Below are 18,410 nucleotides of genomic sequence, written 5' to 3'. Positions count from 1 at the left end.
TCACTCTGATTATAATTACAATACAGCTCACCACTGACCCCCTGCCCCCATACATAATTCTTCCTGTGGCCAGCTTCACCGGGAAAGAAAACTGTACTGATGGCTACAACATGAACCAAAGTCTACTTCCAACCCAAGCTCCACTAACCACATGGCCATTATCTCTTACATGCAAGCAGAAAAAGGTGACTAGAGAAAGAACATCCTTTCAATACCAAGAACGACTGCCTACTTTTTTTTTTTTTTTTTTAAATAAAAGATCTATAATAATGGACCAGCTGTTTAAGCACTATAGAATCCACAACACCAAACACAAAGGAACTGAACTAGTCAAAGAACAAGCCTCAGTCACACACATAGAGACAAGGGAGAAGGGCGAGTTTCATTGTGTTCTGACACAGGTGCAGGACCAGAGTGGCTGTTCAACAGAACAAGTGACATTCTTTGGTGAAAAGTTCTCTTGAATTCAAGGGCTGCTGGATCAACTTGCTGCAAAAAGAAATCTGACCCTCAGCTGCTCCTCCCCCGCATGTGAAAATCTCCCTAAGGCTCTAGGCTTGTGTAAAGAGACCCAAAATCTAGGACGACTCTGCGGAAACTGCTACAGAACTCGAGTCTGCAGAGAGCGGATGCAGGGTTGAGGCTGAGATGCTTGCTGATCAAGAGTTTATTTTTAACAGCTCATAGGAGGAACTAGCAGCATATGGTAACTGGCTGATCATTTAAAAGCAAGGAAGTATATGAATCACTGCTGCATTTTGCAGAGTTTGGGGTTATATAAAAAAAACTGGAGTGAAACAAGGATAAGAGACCCTAGACACTGAGAATTAATCCCTAACACCCTTTGTTTCAGAGCTGAAGACAACAATTTAGCATGGAGGGATTTTTTTTTTTTTTAATTATGAATTAAAAACAGGAGAAGCCACAGGAGAAGCAGCTGTCAGACCTCATTTTAACTGTAATGTCAATTATAAATTAAAAACAAAAATTGTTATCAAATTAGACCAACAGAGCATGTAACTACTAGTACATCCAGGTGTTCCAGTACTGATCAATTAATCAAAGAAATCCTGATTTGGATCTGCATCTCCCCAGGAAGCAATATTGTGTCATTTGCTGATTTCTTAAATATATTAATATGAAACTCAGCCAGAGTGCCCATGTTTGGGAAGATGCTAGGGATACAAGAATATACACCAAGAATTGAAATGTCATATAATCCTGGCACAGCTCAAGCTTTCATATGGGTTTTCTAGCACAAACCATTCCTAAATGAATTGTGTTTAGTCAGTCAGGAGAACTACATTTTGCAGTCAGGTTTCTCCTGGTTGCCACCGAACGTGAACACAATTCACAGTAACATTTCCACACAAACAAATCCACAAAAAGGCACCAAAAGAAAGGAGAAGGGAACCAAAGCCAGGGACAATCTAATCATTTGCCTACTCCACTCTTGTGAGAGTTGCTGAACAGCTGCCAATTGCAAGACCAAACCCATCAGATGTGCATGCGGCATGGTACTTCTGTGGCCACTCTTTCCTCCTTGACACCACTCAATTTTCCATGGGGGCCAGCGGCTTGAATGAAGTCATGTCTCTTATACCAAGTTGGGTGTGTATCTAACAACTGTACAGCAATTTCAAACTCAGCACTAACTTACTTCTCCAGATCGCTAAATATGCCAGATTTTAGAATGAAGGCATCACCAGAAGGCCACATACTCAGGATAGGAACCCAGCATTGCAGCTTCCTCTACTCATATACCCTGTTTGCCAGGATTGTTTCTAACATGCATGGGAGAGGTATAAATCCTGTTAGTGAGGGGAAGGGGTAATTCATTCATTCATGATTCATTTCACCTTCTAAATCCAGAGTTTGATGGCAAGAAGGCCAACATTTATTCTGAACAGGTTAGGAAAAAATGACCGAGACACAACACTGCCCTCCTTCTCCTATCCCGTGCTACGTGGCTTCGAACCAACAGCTGCAACTGACAGAGCAGCCTGGGCATTTTTAAACAAAAGCAAGATTCAACAAGCAGCTTCAACAGAGCAGTTTAACTTGAAGGTGGGGACTGGCCCCACACTCAACCAATTCCCATTGGTTCAATGAGATTTTAAAGCTCAACGGTGCCATCTAGACAGAAAAGCTGGCAAGACAACTGAAAATCCATGCTCCTGACCTTAGTTTGGAGAGAGAGTACAAAGCCCATTCAGAGGGTGGCAGGAAAGGGGGTTAAACCCTCTCCCTGTGGCTAGAGAGAGGACCCCAGTTACCTACCCTGAATGCATGGTGCTGTCCTGGCTAGCTGGGTTGAGCCAGTTGCAGGGAATTAATTCTCCCCTCCTGCAGAACCAAAGGGTGCAAAGGGATTACACATTACCTTCCCTAGGACTTGGCTGAAGTGAGCCAAGACCTTTGCTATGGACTTCATCTGAAGGAAGCCTGTGTGTCTGGCTCTTAAAGGAGCAGCACATTCGCTACACGTCCTTTTGTTGATGAAGGACTCCACAAAGCTAGTTTCGCTCCTCTTAGACGTACAGAATCCTTTCCGGCTCCAGCAGGCCTGGTGACTCCTGGCAGCAAAAGGAGTGTTCAGCATTTCATTTTTTTGTTTTTGTTTTGTTTTTCCAGTAGCTTCCTGGACTTTGAGGACACCTAAAAAGGATATTGGCTATACTGGTGGGAGGGGGGAAGGATCTCACAAGGCCAGGTGAGATCGAAAAAATTTCTGCCATCCTAGACCCTGATTGTCCTCATACAACACAGCACAATTTTTACTGGAGACAATGGAGGGAGAACAGGGCCACTGAATGTAATATGAAGTGGGACTGGAGCAGCTTTGTGCATTAAGGGGTGACACCACACACTTCTCTCTAATGTCTGAAAAACACTATGTAAATACTGTTACTCCTGGGTTCGACGGTTCCTTTACTGAACCGAGTCCTCAGCAGATGTCATCCCCAGTCAATGGTCATGAGCGTGTTTACCTAAAAGAAAAGGGTTCTTAAAGTGGGAGCTACTGCCTTTCGCTATCCTGCATTCACTGTCTTGATGGCTGAACCGTAAAGAAAAGGGGAAACGGGGAAAGTTTGAGGCTTTCAAAAAAAATCTGGCCAGGTCTTTCGTATCTGTATTATCATAGCACTTAGGAGCCCTAGTCATGAAGCAGGACGCCATTGTACTAGGCGCTGTATGTTTTTAATGCTATTAGGTGCATTACAGCAGTGATTCTCAACTAGGGGTACACGTACTTCTGGGGGTATGCAGGGGTCTTCCAGTGGGTACATCAACTCATCTAGATATTTGCCTAGTTTTACAACAGGCTACATAAAAAGCACTAGCGAAGTCAGTACAAACTAAAATTTAATACAAACAATGATTTGCTCATATTGCTCTATAGACTATACATTGAAACATAAGTACAATATTTATATTCCTATTGATTTATTTATAATTATATGGTAAAAATGAGAAAGTCAACCATTTGTCAGTAATCGTGCGCTGTGACACGTCAGTATTTTTATGTCTGATTTTGTAAGCAAGTAGTTTTTAAGTGAGGTGAAACTTGGGGTACGCAAGACGAATCAAGACTCCTGAAAGGGGTACAGTAGTCTGGAAAGGTTGCGAGTTACTGCATTATAGTAGAATCTAGGAGACCTAGTTATGGAGGGCCCATGGTGCTAGCCGTGTACAAAACACAGAACAACAAGACTGCCCCTGTCCCAAAGAACTGACAATCTAAATAACCACTTTCCACAATCAAGAGCCATCCTTAACCACAGTGGCTGTGTGTAAGACTTTCACGGGGAGCAGCTCTGGAACAGCTAGTTTAATAGCATCAAGAATAGCTTTTTGTAACTATCTCTAACAGCAGCTTCAAGACTGTACTGTTTTTGCACAATGTCTAGCAAAATGAGCTTGATCTTGGCTGGCTCATTGGCAATACAGTAAGAAACATGGTTAATAATAATATTTTGCATGCAGTTGCTGCCTAGATATTTATGCTCACGCAAGAGTCAACATCCTGGGAACAGGAACAGGCCATTGAATTCTTTGGATGCCTTTTCCCTGTCTTCCTCATTTGCACCTCCGAGTCACATCTCATCTACCCAACACGTCACATCCCTTTATTCCACAAGGACATCTCATGACATCTGCTGAAAAGATTTGGTCCCAATTCCTTTCCTTTGCTCCAGACTTACACCCCATCTTCAGTTTTGTTCTTTGCGGGAATGAACCAGCTTTTTAATGAAGCCACCAGCAGCTGGGTGTTTTTAAACACACATATATTATGTTTTAAAGTTCCAGTGAAAGAGGAAGCTCTTCTCTGGACTGTAACAAACAGATCCAGTCACAAGTTAGAAGCCAAAAATGGGAGCATGGACAGAGCTGTGTGGGAAAAAGACAGATCAAAAGCTCCCCCATTTTACAGCCAGTCAACAGAGAGGTGACCAGACAAGTCAGATACAATTACGTGATGCCATGCGACTCTCATGGAGATGGGAAGTGTGCCAAGGCCTCCCTACCAGGCACATTTGCTCTGCTGCTACAAGCCAGACACCTCATTATGGCAAGTCGCATGAATATGACATTTAAGAAGATAGGATCATTAAGAAAGCCAAAGGGGTTTTTACTGCCACAGAGGAAAGCAGCGAGGTAACTACATCACAAAGTACTTATGAGAAACACGGGTCTGCAACTACATCAAAGAACAGCCGACAATCAGTAGCTGGGTGACAGCCTCCCTGGCCTCTCTGCCATATAACCTAGATAGAGCTAGCACCTGCGGGCAGAGGGAGAACACTCACTATTGCTCTCTGTGCGCTCTTCTTCCCCCCAAGAACAAGCGTCTATTGGCACGCACAGATTCCTGAAGCCAACAGGCAGATCAGCAGAGGAATAACCCTAGGAGCGCCGCTCACCTACAGCTCATCTGAAACCCTGTGCAAGCCCTCCCATTGCCTGAGAGGTATTCATAGCCAGCAGCAGTCTCACAATCGGCCCTGCAGAGCTCTTATTGTCATGCACAGACAGCACTTCTGTGCCGCACTGTGTAAGCCCAGGAGCTGATCTCCCCAGATGAAGGAGGGGGTAGGAAAAGGAATGGAACAATCTTATCACAATTACCATCAGATTGCTAACTCCTTGTAATTCAGGGATGATTTTCAACAGCCCATGGCTCTAAGAAGAGCCCAGTTGTACCGGAAAAGACTTGTTAGCATGGCTGGTTCTCACACCGGCAGATGGCATGTGCTGACAGCAATGAGACCTGCTGCCTACCCAAGGTGAGAAGGGATGTTTGCGGGGACATGAGAGAAGTGTGTTGTCAGCACACAGGCCCAACTTCCCATCCAGGGCAGTGAAATCATTTACCTGAGGATATCAGGGAAGTGTGCCGCCCTCAGCTGCAACAGAGGGGGATATTACGAGGCACTTCCCCCCAGGACAATTAGCTGCTATTCACAACAAGGTGAGGAATTGGAGCTTTGCCCAAACATCAAACAAGACCTGAATTTAAAGGGCAGCCAGGAAGCCAAGTGGCACTTCAAAAAAGAAAGCTACTCTCTCCCATACAGAACACGGTGGGGATATGCTATGCGTAACCACTACAGCAATTCACACCTTAGCTCCCCAACTGGGCTCATGGCTCGTGCTGCATATCAAAAAACAACCTGAATGAGCCCTCCTGTAGCACAGGACAGAAGAGGACGGATCTAAAAAAGGGGAGATTTACACATAGGCAATGGGGAAAGCACCCAGTCAGGAGCCAGACACACCAGAGACCAGCAATCTACTGCACTCTGCAAGGTAAACTTCAAGAGGCTCCTTGGTACATGCATAAAAATTGCCAGAGGGGATATTAAAGGAGAGATTCCTTAGAGCAGCACTCCGTTTCCATTAAAAAAGCCTGCCAAGGGCTCTCATCTTCCTACAAATCCTGTATCTATTTTGACCAAAGATATGCTTAATGGGAAATAAAAATGGGCAGCAAGGGCTAGAGCTAATTGCAGCCTCATTAATAGGCTGCTTTGAGACACTGTTTCCAGTCACTTTACGATCAAAGGCAGGACAACGGTAAAACAGAACGCTGGGCATGCCAGAGAAAGCATACAGAGAACCTGTTTAAAGAAAGCTCAGTCTGGATACAAGATCCAGTAAACATGGGTTCAAGCAGAGCGAATACATAGGAACACATGAAAACAACATTTTTCTTCAATGGTTAAAAATGCCAGGGGCAGGGGAGAACCCCTTAGAGTCACCAGTTAACCCAGTGCACCCCTTTAACAGCTGCCCCAACCAGCATCAAAGGGAGGAAATGAGAGGTGCAGATAGATACACATGCTACAAGAACCACTCACTCAAAGACTCTGCCATTCCCAGTCCTTCAAAGAACAGCAGGGTGTTGAAGGTAACAGGTAGGTTGTGGAAGAGACTGCAGTTAGGCAAGTTCCCACAATCCCATAAGCAAGGCCCATTCACATGTCCATGGCAGCATGTGCTGGTTGTAATATAGATCGTAATGCATCTGTGGGAACTTTTGCTCAGACATTCTCCCAGCTTCAGTCTCAGGACACAAACACGCAGGCATCAAACAGGAACATCCTCAAAGATAAGAGGTGGCAAGCACTGGGTCAGAGAGACAAAAGAAGGAGTTTCAAAGTAGCAACAGTTCTAACCATGCACATTATCCTTGCCTAGCCAGGAACTCCCTCAGCCTCTTCCTTGTGTAAAATAGAAAATTCAGCACTCCATCTTCAGAAAGGACAGAAAACTCTGGCTGATTTGTTCCAGGTGCTCCTGCTCTCAGAGAGGAAGGGAGCAGTCTTTCCACCCATTGCTCCCTTTGGGATAAGGGCCACTTAGCTATACTCCCCTGAAAAGACCACTTCTCTGACAGAAAGCAATGTAAGCCATTCAACATTTGCTCTGGCCTTTGCAAAGCCCTCTGCTCAAGGCCAGTTTTTCCCTGTTGCAATGGACTCTTCTCTTCCAATGCAAGTTTCCCAGAGCATGAGATAGGGGAAAGCGACATCTCTGGAGGAAATTTCATCTGTCTCAGAATGCAGCCCCCTTCTTTCAGAACACCTCAAGACTCATTAGCTCCTATAAACGAGTTTCAGCCCCACAGGAAGAGAGGCAGCAAGGTGGAATAGAGGACAAAGGGGTTAGTTATCAGTAACTGTAGTGCAAAGGTTGCCTCTACATAATCATGCTTACTGGATTCTGGGGCCCAGCAGCACAGATGTCACTGCAGGGCAGAGGCCTAAAATCCCCAGTAGGGGCAACAATCAGAGGCACCCCAAAAAGGAGAAACACTCCTTATATTAAGTGACCAATATTCAAACTGCTAGGGGCTCTACAGTCACCAGAACCAGCACTGAAAAGGCTCCATTTTAGAGATGAACGCGAGCTATAAAACGACTTCGCTTCAGCAGTACAGAACCTCAGTCATTTTGCTGAAGATCAAGCACTGACATTAGCTTAAAAGATCCGCAGTGTATTACTAGTGCAGTGTTAGCTTAATATAGAGCACTAAATCCTGTCTGGGTGCAGAGACAGGGGCTGGACTCACTATAACAGAGCTTTTCCCTCTCTTAATTACTGCACCATTGGCCTGGTTTTCAGAGGGGCTGCATAACCACACATCCCAGTTAAAATCAATGGGAGCTGTATGAGCTTAGCAGCTTAGAAAAAAAATCAGTCCAAAAGCCTAATATGCTGTTACCCTGGACACAATACACTAGATGGCAGTGTTATACAGGAAAAATCAATGACCTCCAAACAAACCACATTAACGCTTTCACTGGAAGATAATGGACAACTGTTTTCAGCCTCCCAACACAATCCATTGGGCCCCTAGCAGATCTGCTCAAGGAGAAGCTTCTCTGGACATCCATTAACAAACTAAAGATGGAGCCCTACGGTTTAGGAATACGGACAGCAGCTCTTCTACACAAGGCAGCCCCCTTCTTCCATTAACACTTTGAGACTCATTTGCTCCTATTATATGAGTTGAGGAAAGGTCCCAAGAATGACAGGATGGCTCAGAGGAGCAGTAATAGGTTGCAAGAACTTTTCACTTCCAGGTCACTGGTTCAAATTCAGCCCAGGCTAGTAGAGAAAGGAGATTACCACCAGCTGTTTGATGGCCCCATTGTGAAGTCAATCAGGGGACCTCACCACAGTTTTTAGGAGACTGGTGACTATATCACCAAAAAATACAATCAAGGCAACAGACTTTAATGGCTTTCTGGTGCAGCATCTGCCATGTACTGAAAAGATCATGGAGATGCAACTCCTAGAAGAGTTTCTCCCTCACCACTCCAACTCCAACTCAGGGCTTAGGCACATCAATATTGGGTGCTATGAAGACAGCTTGCACTAGCACTGCATGGGAAGTCCCTTCCCAAGCAAATAAAGAGAGGACTTATTTATCCAGGACTGTCCATTACCAGCACAAAAGGGGTGTCAACCATGTCATCACAGCAAAGGTGGCCAGGGACTCTGAAAAGGAGGCACAAAGCATCATTGGAAGGTGCTTCATTGAAACATCCAGGGCACTACTGAGCTATTCATCCTCTGTGACAGTATGATGCATATCTAAGGACTGATGTATGGAGAGACCCACTGAGTGTGGAGGGCTTCCCTGGAGAACGTGATCCACAATGCCACCAACCATGAATGTGTCAAGAGGAAGATGGTGAAAGCCATGGACATGCTCTATGTTCTGAAACACCAGAGCCAAACTTACTACTAACATGGTGGCTGAACCTTCACATTAAGACCAAAACATTACCCCCAACTAATCAAAATCCAAAGAGAAGATCTCAGCCTCAGGGAAGGTGTAACAGAGAACTCTACCCCAAAAGGGAGTGGGATGAGACCTGCAACAGGCTGTTCAATTGAAGACTCCAGCACGGGTACCCTGAGGCAGCATGTGAGAGTCGTCAACAAACAGCACAAGAGTCCCAAAAACTCTATTTGTAATGAGGAGATGGACTGTTCGGCAGAAGAATTCAACGACACATGGAGCACATCAGTTTCATGCACGGAACTGATGTCTGCAGTCATACCACTAGTTGTCAGCACAGAGAAAGAGACGAACCTCAAATTCCCTGCAACTACCTTTGTAAGATCCACTCAAGACTGAGCAACAGTTGCAGTCTGCAAAGAACTGACACAGCCAATTGGCAGCTGCAAAAGAAGAGGGGCATGGTCCCATGAAAAACTGAGCAAGACCTATTGAAGCTGGGGAACACTCTCTCCCGTATCGTGTTCAACAATCTAACAGAATTAGCGCTGTGTGAATCTGTGAGAATGTGAAAAGCAGAGAAGGAAAGTTTGCTGAGCTATTTGATCCCTGACCACCCTCCCCGCTGGGACATCATGGAATCTGAATGTCACTCCCAAACTCAGAGTCCCTAGAGGATATTTCAAAGCTTTTTCCCCAACACCAAGAAACCCAGCCTTTACCTAGCACATAATGCCTTCCCACAGTGCATAGCCCCAAAAAACTACCGCACATCAATTTTTTTCTGATTCTTTCCCAGTGGAAATTGAAATTAAGGACACTGATGGAGACCCCAAAGCTCCCTCAATATCCATCATGCCCATCTGGGACGAAGACACTAGCATCAGGACACTGCCCTGAAAGACTGGGAATTAAAGGGTGTGCTGGGCGCTACTAGACAACGCTCTGAAGGCGCTTTACAGAACCCCAGAAGACAGCACTGCAGAGCACATACACACACACACAACCCACATTGTAATTAGGCTTGTTCTACTGAAGAAGTCCACACAACCAGGTGCAAGCAACCTCTATAGCACCAAATGGATGTCCTATGGCTCAACTAGAACTGGGTCAATCCAATCACAAGCTGTGCATAGAAGGGTTCTTGTTTTGCTCCTCTTCGTTGGTCACTGGGTCTGTCTATTTTAAAACTGGACTCTCTGGCTTAGACTGAGAACCGCTCCTCTCTCCATCTCTGAACTTGGTAAGGAGGAAGTAATCCAAGTCACAGTCTGTGAGCAAAGTTCATCTAGCCAGTTACTAAAACAGCTGTGATAATGGTCATAGTAACTGGCTAATTTAACTGATACCCTCCCACCCATAAACCTAATATTATACCATTAATACAGGCAAGATTGTTATTGATTCCTGCTGCAGACATAACCAGCATTGCCCATGTTCAAACAGGAACAGTGCCCTCTTGTGGGATTCACCAAGTAAACAGCACTGCAGTTCTACAAACAACTGCAGTTCTACAGACAATCCCCCCGTATCATGAGGAGCAAAATCCAAAGAGCACAGAAAGTACCTTACCTTAACCCCTTGCTCGTCCACTGAATTACTACCTGCCAGCAAAACAGAAGAGGAAGAAGACGTCAGTCGCTTTATAGTGTCAGCCAACAGTGTGCAACATGAACACTGTAACAAACAGGTATCAGATGCATGTGTACACCCGGGCATGTTACAAATTTGAAGGCCTCAGCACAACAAACCGATTTCTGCAAACAGCAGAGAAATTCCCTCTCACTTTCCCAGCCCCAGAAGTTGAGGCACAAGATGTCCTTGCCTCAACGCTTTGTTCAGATCAAAAAGCATCCAACACAAATCAGTGAGGCACTCATTCCATCCAATTCTGTAAGACTTTGTGCAATAAGCAGAGCACGAGGCAATGCGAGAAGCCTTCAGTATTAAGTCAATTAAGCGCTCAGGAAGGGTGCCATGTTGACAGCACTGGTCATTGAAGCTTACATTATAACTAGACTGCAATACTGTATACTGTCTCACTAACGGGCCTCAGGTCTGTGCCAGAAGCATCAATTCTAAGCTTCCCGAAAAGATTTTTTAAATTGCCATTAAAATACGAGCAGTCCTTAAAAAAACCCCAGCATTCCTGGTACTATGTTAGGATATCTACAATCCCCCTTGTGGGCTAATCTGACTGGACAGACACCTTTCGCACGCAGGTCAGATACCACAGTGATGGGAGTCACGTAAATATCTAGACAGATCAGGGAAGGGTGGTCTAATGGATTAGACTGCAAGCTCTTTGGACTAAGGACCATATCTACTCATGTTTGTACAGCACCTAGCACAATGATGCCTAGCTCTTACTTAGGGCTTTTAGATCTCAAAGTGCTTTATGTACGGGAATGTCATGACATGTTCCTTCAAGGGCTGAATATCTGCTGACAGTCTGGGAGCGTACCATTTACAAAGGAGATCAGTATCATTATCCCTTCTTCTACAGACAGGGCCCTGATACTGACTGGGGTCTCTGAACACTACTGTAACATAAATATTAAATTAAAATGGAGGGAACAGAACTCTTGGGTTCTATTCCTGACCCTGCTACTGCCTTATTGTGTAGCAAGTCACCAGCATGCAGCGTAAGCAACTATAAAAAGGCAATAATTATCCTTCACAGCTTTACAGTGGGGTTGTGAGGTTTAGTTTTTGTAAAAAACTTGAGATCCTTGGAAGAAAGGTAATAAAGTAGTACAAAATACAGCCTGTTATTGGGCAGAGGAAACCAGCTGTTAGATAATAATTAGAAGAGCACTGAGAAGAATGCATTTGCTGGCATTTCTATATAATTTTAAATATATTTTTATCCCAAATGGATTGGAATAGCTTACCAAAAATATAGATAACTGCTATCCCACTACCAGCTCCCATTAGCCCTGCTATCCGGAGCACCATTTTCTTGGCATAGGCTGTATTTTCCTTCTGTTTCTTCTCCTGCTGCTCATCAGAACTGGAGTCTTTCCCATCTCCTCCCTTTGTTGACTACCAGTGTGGGGTGGAAAAGAGAAAAGAATTAAATTAATGACATGAAGGACAGCAAGGGAAGTCCCAGTGCCAAGGGGGAAAATAAAGTTAAGGAGACTAAGAATTCTCTCCCATCCTAGATTTCCTGGGATTATTCCAATTTACATAACCTGCTTGTGGGATGTTTTGGGGTCCTGGAGTTAGTTCTGGAGCCTGAGAGGCATTGTGTTGTAACTGTAACAGGACAAAGCTGACTCTGCCAGGCCTTTCAAACAATATTTCAGCAGCGCCACCTTGTGACAGAAGTGAGGAGCCATGGCATGATGCTGCCAGGTCAAGGGCCTGATGACCTTTCTGCTGAGGTCACACCTACCACTCAATGCCCAGTGGTGGCCATTTCTGACAGTATGCCACACAGTGTCGTCCCATCCCAATGACAACTCCCTTCTCCCTACCTCTGACCCCCACACACCCCTGCTCCATCATACCCTATCAAACCCCTGCCTTTCAATTCCCCACACGCCATCCTCCCAACCAACAAACTCCCTCTCTGCTTTCCTTCTCCACCTCTTCCCAGTCCCCCTCCCCCCTGGGCAACCCCCAACCTTCCCCTTCCCAGTCCTCATCCCTCCTCAAACACCATCCTCCTTCTACCCACTGATAACCATCCACCCTAATCCCCCTCATACTCGTTTCTGGTCCTGCCCTTTAACAACCCATCTCAAGTCACACCATCCTTCCCCATTCCCCCACTCACTACTGATAACCAAGGATTGTAGTTTCCCTGTGATAAAAAACAAAATTCTCCAATTAAAAAAAAATTATTAAAAAATCCATGTTTTTCCATGATGAAAATGGAATGCTGAACTTGAGTTTCCCTGGCCACAATGGATCAATATCAGTTGAACACAATGTTTTATTGATATACAGTAGAACCCCCTTTACCTGAGCCTCTATTGTCCAGCTCTCCCTGTTAACCGAACCAGCAGCCATCTCAGGGCAGAGCGGCTCATGGTTCAGGCGATGTCAGCCCTGTGCACCAGGTGGTTTGGTTAACACAGAGAGCCAGATAATGAAGGCTTAGATAAACAGGTTCTACTGTATGTAAATTTAAAGCACATTCATAAATCAATCACAAGAGGGGAAGGTTATATGCACTGAATAAGTGACACTGGTACTTTCAGTAAAATTTAGTTAACATATGTTTTTAGCAAAATGTAAAAACCAAATATTCTCTGTAAAAACACAAATACCACATTTTCCTGTGGCAAATGGATTTCTGGAATCCCTGTGGATTCCCGTCCTTCTCTCCATCCCCACACCCCCAAAACCCTACCTCATGCTCCCTTCCTTCCCACTGACGAGACTCTAAGCCACTCTCTAGTCCCCCCTCCACATATTACAACAGAAGGTGGAGAGTAACTCAGCAAACAGATTTACCCAAAGAGTGAGTGTATCTGCAAAAAGTGAGGGTAAATTCATAAGATGCCACAATAACTTGTAACAACAAATGCTGATGGGAAAAGGTCTGGAAGGGAGACAGAAACACTCAATTAGTCCAAACAAAAAGGCCAATTGATATAACTCAAGGTCTATGTTAAGATAATGCCTGGTAAACAAGGCAAGTGTAGAACCAGAAATCAGTGAACCAAAACTGGTGTGTTGGAAACTAGGCCTAATTGATGGATAAAGTAATGAAGGGATGGGCTATTCCAACCATCGTTCTCTTTGTGGGTCCTTAGAGAAAGACTTTTGGGAGAAAAACTGGCTACTTGAATGAGCTGCCATCCCGTCCACACCTGTCTCCTGGGACCCGGGGCTTTCATCCTCCTGAGTCTAAGAGATGTCCTGATCAGACAGGGCCAGAGAGGGGGACTCAGATGCCATCATCGCCTCTATAGGCTCCAGTGATTGGGTTGTGTTAACACCTTAGGCCCACGTATTCCATCTAAAATAATACAAGTCCCTCCTGCATTGACAACTGCCTCTTCTCCCATCTCCTGGCAACTAACACCCCATCCCCCTCCAGCAATGAGAGATCAACACCTGGTCCCTCCTCAACTCCATCCACCCTCCCTCCACAATCCACACAATCCCTCCCCTGTCCATTCCCCCTCCACCCACTACCTTACCTGCCTTCCATGCCCCATTTCTTCCCCGATTCCCCTCCCAACCGCTCACTGGTATCCCCACACACATCCCATAACTTCCCTCCATTCACAACCTCCTTCCTTCTGCCTGCCTGCCTGTCCTTCCACCCAACACACCATACTCCTCCTCACTCCCCCAAGTGCCCCTCACTGACAATCCTTCACATCCCCGACTCCTCGTCACACCATCCTCCCCACAAGCCCCATCCTCCTCCACAACCACGCCCCTCATCTCCCCCACAATCAACCCCATGCCGCCCCCCGCCATCCTCCTCCCTCTTCACCCCCTCCCCCAATGAAGTCACCCTGCCCTTCACTCATCCTCCCTCCACCCATGACAACCCCCCCACTACCCAGCCTCCCCTCCATACCCCCCAGCCCCACGCCCCCCACAACCCCGCCCCGCTCACTCACCTGCTGATGCTGGCGCAGCTTGTCTTGCAGCAGCGCCTCGCTCGGCCCCGGCTCCCCGCCCTGCTGCGGGGTCCCCGCGCTCAGGGCCCGGCTCGGGACCACCCGAGGCCGCCGGCAGCAGCCGCCCCTCAGCGCGCGGACCCCGCATGCCGCCACCAGCGCTACCGCGCGAGCAGCCGCCATCTTCCTCCCCCTCGGCTCAGCGCGCAGGTGCCGGCAGATCCCTGCCTCCCGCCCAATCAGAGAGCGCCGCGGCCAGAGCGCAGCCAATGAGAATGGAGAGTACCTGGCAAGGCCAGCCAATCAGAGAAAAATAAGTGAAGAGAACACTTGCATCGCGGAGATTGGCCAATCAGACATCGGAACCGCGCTGGCTTCTCCCACCTTGGCTGAGCAGACCAATCGAGAGCGACAGGAGTCCGGGGCGGGCCTTGAGGAAGGCAGACGGGCCAATGGCAAACTCGAGGAGGCGGAGCGAAGAGAGCGGACCCAACCAATCATAAGGCGACACCCGCCCATCCTTTGAAGAGAGGGGCAAGGACTTTGCCGCCCCAGCCAATCAGAGCGGGAGAAATGGGGATGGGGGGTGAGGACAGACAGCGGCGAAGGTCAAAAGAGGCACGTGGGGGGCTTCTGCTGTGCCGCCCCCTCCTTCGCGCTGTCTGGAGCTGGAAGGAGGGAGAGGAGGGGAGGGGGTTGCAGTGGGGTGATGTGTGGGGCTGAGGCAGAGCTAGCGCGCGCACACACACACACACACACACGTGTGACCCTGACCCTGTCCAGGTCCCACAAGCAGTTCTCCCAGGGTCCGTGATACAAACCTCCCTCCCCCACACTTTACCCAGGGAGGCTCCTCCAGGGCCCAGCTAGCAGCTCGGCCAAGCTAGGGCTGGAAGATGGGATGCGGCAGCATCTGAGCTGGGGCTAGCGTAAAAACCTCCAACCCGCTTCCTTCTGTGCAAAGGACAGAGAGGGAAAAACCCCAAAACCCTTCCTTGCCTGCACCCGCTATGCTCAGAGCCATGGTGCACTCCTGTCTTCTGGCTGCACTGTTCACTCTGAAGCCTACCGACAATGCTTTAAGGATCCTTTTCTCAGGCTGCAACCCCCTGTACTTACCTGCCAAAGCCATGCTCTTATCGTAAACAGTAGGAGCGCCCCTTTGTGTAAAGCCTTGGGGGCTTTACAGTCCCAACTATGTGACTACAGCATGAACACATGGAAATGATCCTGCTCCACCCAGTGAATGGCAGAAGGGGAAACAATATTCCCCACTGCATGTTATAAATGGTTCCGGAGAGCTGATTAGACCTTCCAAAGCTGCCTGTTGAAGCCCAGAAAGGCTTTCACTGCAGTAGCGGATGAAGTGATCCCTCAACGCTCCCTACTTTTCTGCATGTATTTCAGTCAGAAGCAAGAAAGCGCAAAGTACCTGAAATTATCTTCAAGTATTGACTAGATTGTGAACTGATGCTATCTTTTTAAGGAAAATAAAAGCAAGAGCAATACAGTTTTCTAGAATACTGTTCAAGCAGCTCCCAACCACACAGTTCAGATAGCATTTTCACAACGAACCTCTGCTGTTAAGGTTTTTGACAATACTCAACAAAACTCTGCAGCATGCAAGCGGGGAAAAGGGGGAGGTAAGGCAACAGCTTAGCACATTTTTTTCTTTTATTCAGATTTATAAAAAAAATCAACAGAGGAAGTATCCCTTTCTAATACGCTTTAGTGATCCTTATAGTAAAGGGAAGAACTCATTTAAAAGGAAAATTCTGCTTTGGTGGTTCTCACAGAACAACTGTAGCCTCTAATTTGGGGTCCGTTTATTCATAACGTGAAACCACTCCAAATATTTCCATTTGAAAAAAAAAATCCCAGCGAAAAACAAAATCTCTCCTCTATAGTGAAAGTAACCCACTAGTACAGCTCTGGGCTAGTACATCTGAACCAGAAAATGAAAGACTAGAAACCTGTTAGATACAAGAGTGAAATTGACCATGTCTGTTCTCATTGGCCAACTTGGGGGAAATGCAAAAAAGGTGCTGAGGTGGACAACTCAGCGGCAGGTCATTTCACACGTGGATCAACAAAGAGTCATCAGATGTTTCAAGGACATTCAGTTACTTGGACTGGATTTAAAGCAGTGATTTAGATGTGAAAGAAAAAAAGAAGGGGAACTGAGTCCTATTTATTTTATTGAGTATCTAGTGACTTCATCAGAATCTTAAAAAAAAAATAAAAATAGGCAAGACAGAAGAGCCGGCACCTCCTTTTCATTTACCACAGCCTTGTTTCAATCGCTAATGGAAGTTTGTCTGAACAGTGCTATTCTGTTGACCTCAGGAAAACCCTTCACCCAGAATCAGGGAAATGTCATGGTGGAAGGGACCTCAACAGGTCACCAAGTCTAGAACTCTGAGTTGAGGCAGCTGCAAGTAAACCTAGAACACCCCTAACAGGTGTTTGTCCAACCTGTTCTGAAAAACCTGCAGCGACGGGGATTCCACAACCTCCCTGGGAAGCCTGCTCCTGAGTTTAACTATCCTTAGAGTTAGAAAGTTTGTCCTAATATCTCACCTAAATCTCCCTTGCTGCAGATTAAGCCCATTACATCTTGTCCTCCCTTCAGCCAACATGGAGAACAATTGATTCCTGTCAGTTTATAACAGCCCTTAACATATCTGAAGACTGTCATCAGGTCCCCAGAAATCTTCTTTTCTCAAGACTTTAAACATGCTCATTTTTTCAACCTTTCCTCCTAGGTCAGGTTTTTTAAACCTTTGATCAGTTTAGTTGCTCTCCTCTGGACTCGCTCCAATTTATCAAACTCTTTCCTGAAGTGTGGTGCCCAGAACTGGACACCGTACTCCAGCTGAGGCCTCACCAGTGCCATGTAGAACAGGGTTCATTACCTCCCACATACAACACTCCCATTAATACACCCCAGGATGATATTATCCTTTTTCACAACTGCATACCATTGACCACTCATTCCATTTGTGATCCACTATAACCAAAGATCCTTTTCAGTAGTTCAAGCTCCTAGCTTGTTATTCCCCATTTTGCAGTTGATTTTTCCTTCCTATGTGAAGTACTTTGCACTTGTCTTTATTGAATTTCATCTTACTGATTTCAGATAAATTATTTAATTTGTTAAGGTTGTTTTGACTTCTGATCCTGTCCTCTGAAGTGCTAACAACCCCTTTCAGCTTGGTGTCATCTGCAACTTTTATACGCATACTCTCTATTCCATTACCCACCTCATTAATGAAAATACTAACTAGTACCGGACAGAGGACTGGCTCCAGCAAGACCAAACCACATATACACCCCCTGAATTTGGCATCAAACCATTGATTACTATTCTGAATATAGTCTTTCAATCAGCTGTGCACCCACTTTATAATAATTTCCTCTAGATCACATTTGCTTAGGAGAATGTCGTGGGACTGTGTCAAAAGCCTTCCTCAAATCAAGCATCTATAGCTTCCCTCCACATCCAGGAGGCCAGTAACCCTGTCAAAGGAGGAAATAAGGTTGGTTTGGCATGATTATCTCTTGACAAATCCATGCTGGCTATTCCTTGTCAACCTATTATGCACTAGGTGCTTACAAAATGATTGTTGTTTAACTGATTCCAGTATCTTTCCAGCTATCCAAGTTAAGCTGACTGGTCTATAAATTCCCTGGGTCCTCACTGTTTCCCTTTTCAAAAGACAGGTTCTATGTTTGCCCTTCTCCAATCCCCTGGAACCTCAACTACTCTATGAGTTCTTGAAAATAATCGCTAATGGTTCTGAGATTGCTTCAGTTAGTTCCTTAAGCACCCTAGGGTCAATTTCATCAGGCCCTGCCAATTTGAATATACTGAACTTATCTAAATATTCTTTAACCTGCTCTTTCCCTATTTTGGCTTGCGTTCCTTCCCCCTTGTCTGTTTGGATGTTTTAGCTTTCCCTTCGTTTAGATCATAGTATGATGGGAGACAAAGGGAAAAAAGTGAAACTCAGACAAGACCCAGCTGTTCCATTCTACCTGGCAGGCTGCATTTATGCCTTTCC

At 45.9% G+C, this 18,410-nt stretch overlaps 1 protein-coding gene across 1 annotated transcript in view; it reads right to left on the bottom strand.

Moving 5' to 3' along the window:
• Positions 1 to 14,575, bottom strand: part of TIMM50 (translocase of inner mitochondrial membrane 50) — a 46,929-nt gene extending 32,354 nt beyond the window's left edge. Inside the window, exons 1-3 of the mRNA XM_067556762.1 lie at positions 14,347 to 14,575; positions 11,650 to 11,800; positions 10,328 to 10,359 (exon numbers count right to left, since the gene is read on the bottom strand). Coding sequence (XP_067412863.1) covers positions 10,328 to 10,359; positions 11,650 to 11,800; positions 14,347 to 14,529 — 366 coding nt within the window. The 5' untranslated portion in view covers positions 14,530 to 14,575. The remainder of the gene's footprint in view (positions 1 to 10,327; positions 10,360 to 11,649; positions 11,801 to 14,346) is intronic.
• Positions 14,576 to 18,410: the final 3,835 nt, after the last annotated feature.

The sequence above is a fragment of the Emydura macquarii genome, unplaced genomic scaffold, assembly GCF_026122565.2.
Source record: "Emydura macquarii macquarii isolate MOO-44397 ecotype Brisbane River unplaced genomic scaffold, CSIRO-AGI_Emac_v2 contig_1790, whole genome shotgun sequence".
In the NCBI taxonomy this organism is placed as follows: Eukaryota; Metazoa; Chordata; order Testudines; family Chelidae; genus Emydura; species Emydura macquarii.
This window is presented reverse-complemented; position numbering and strand designations above follow the sequence as displayed.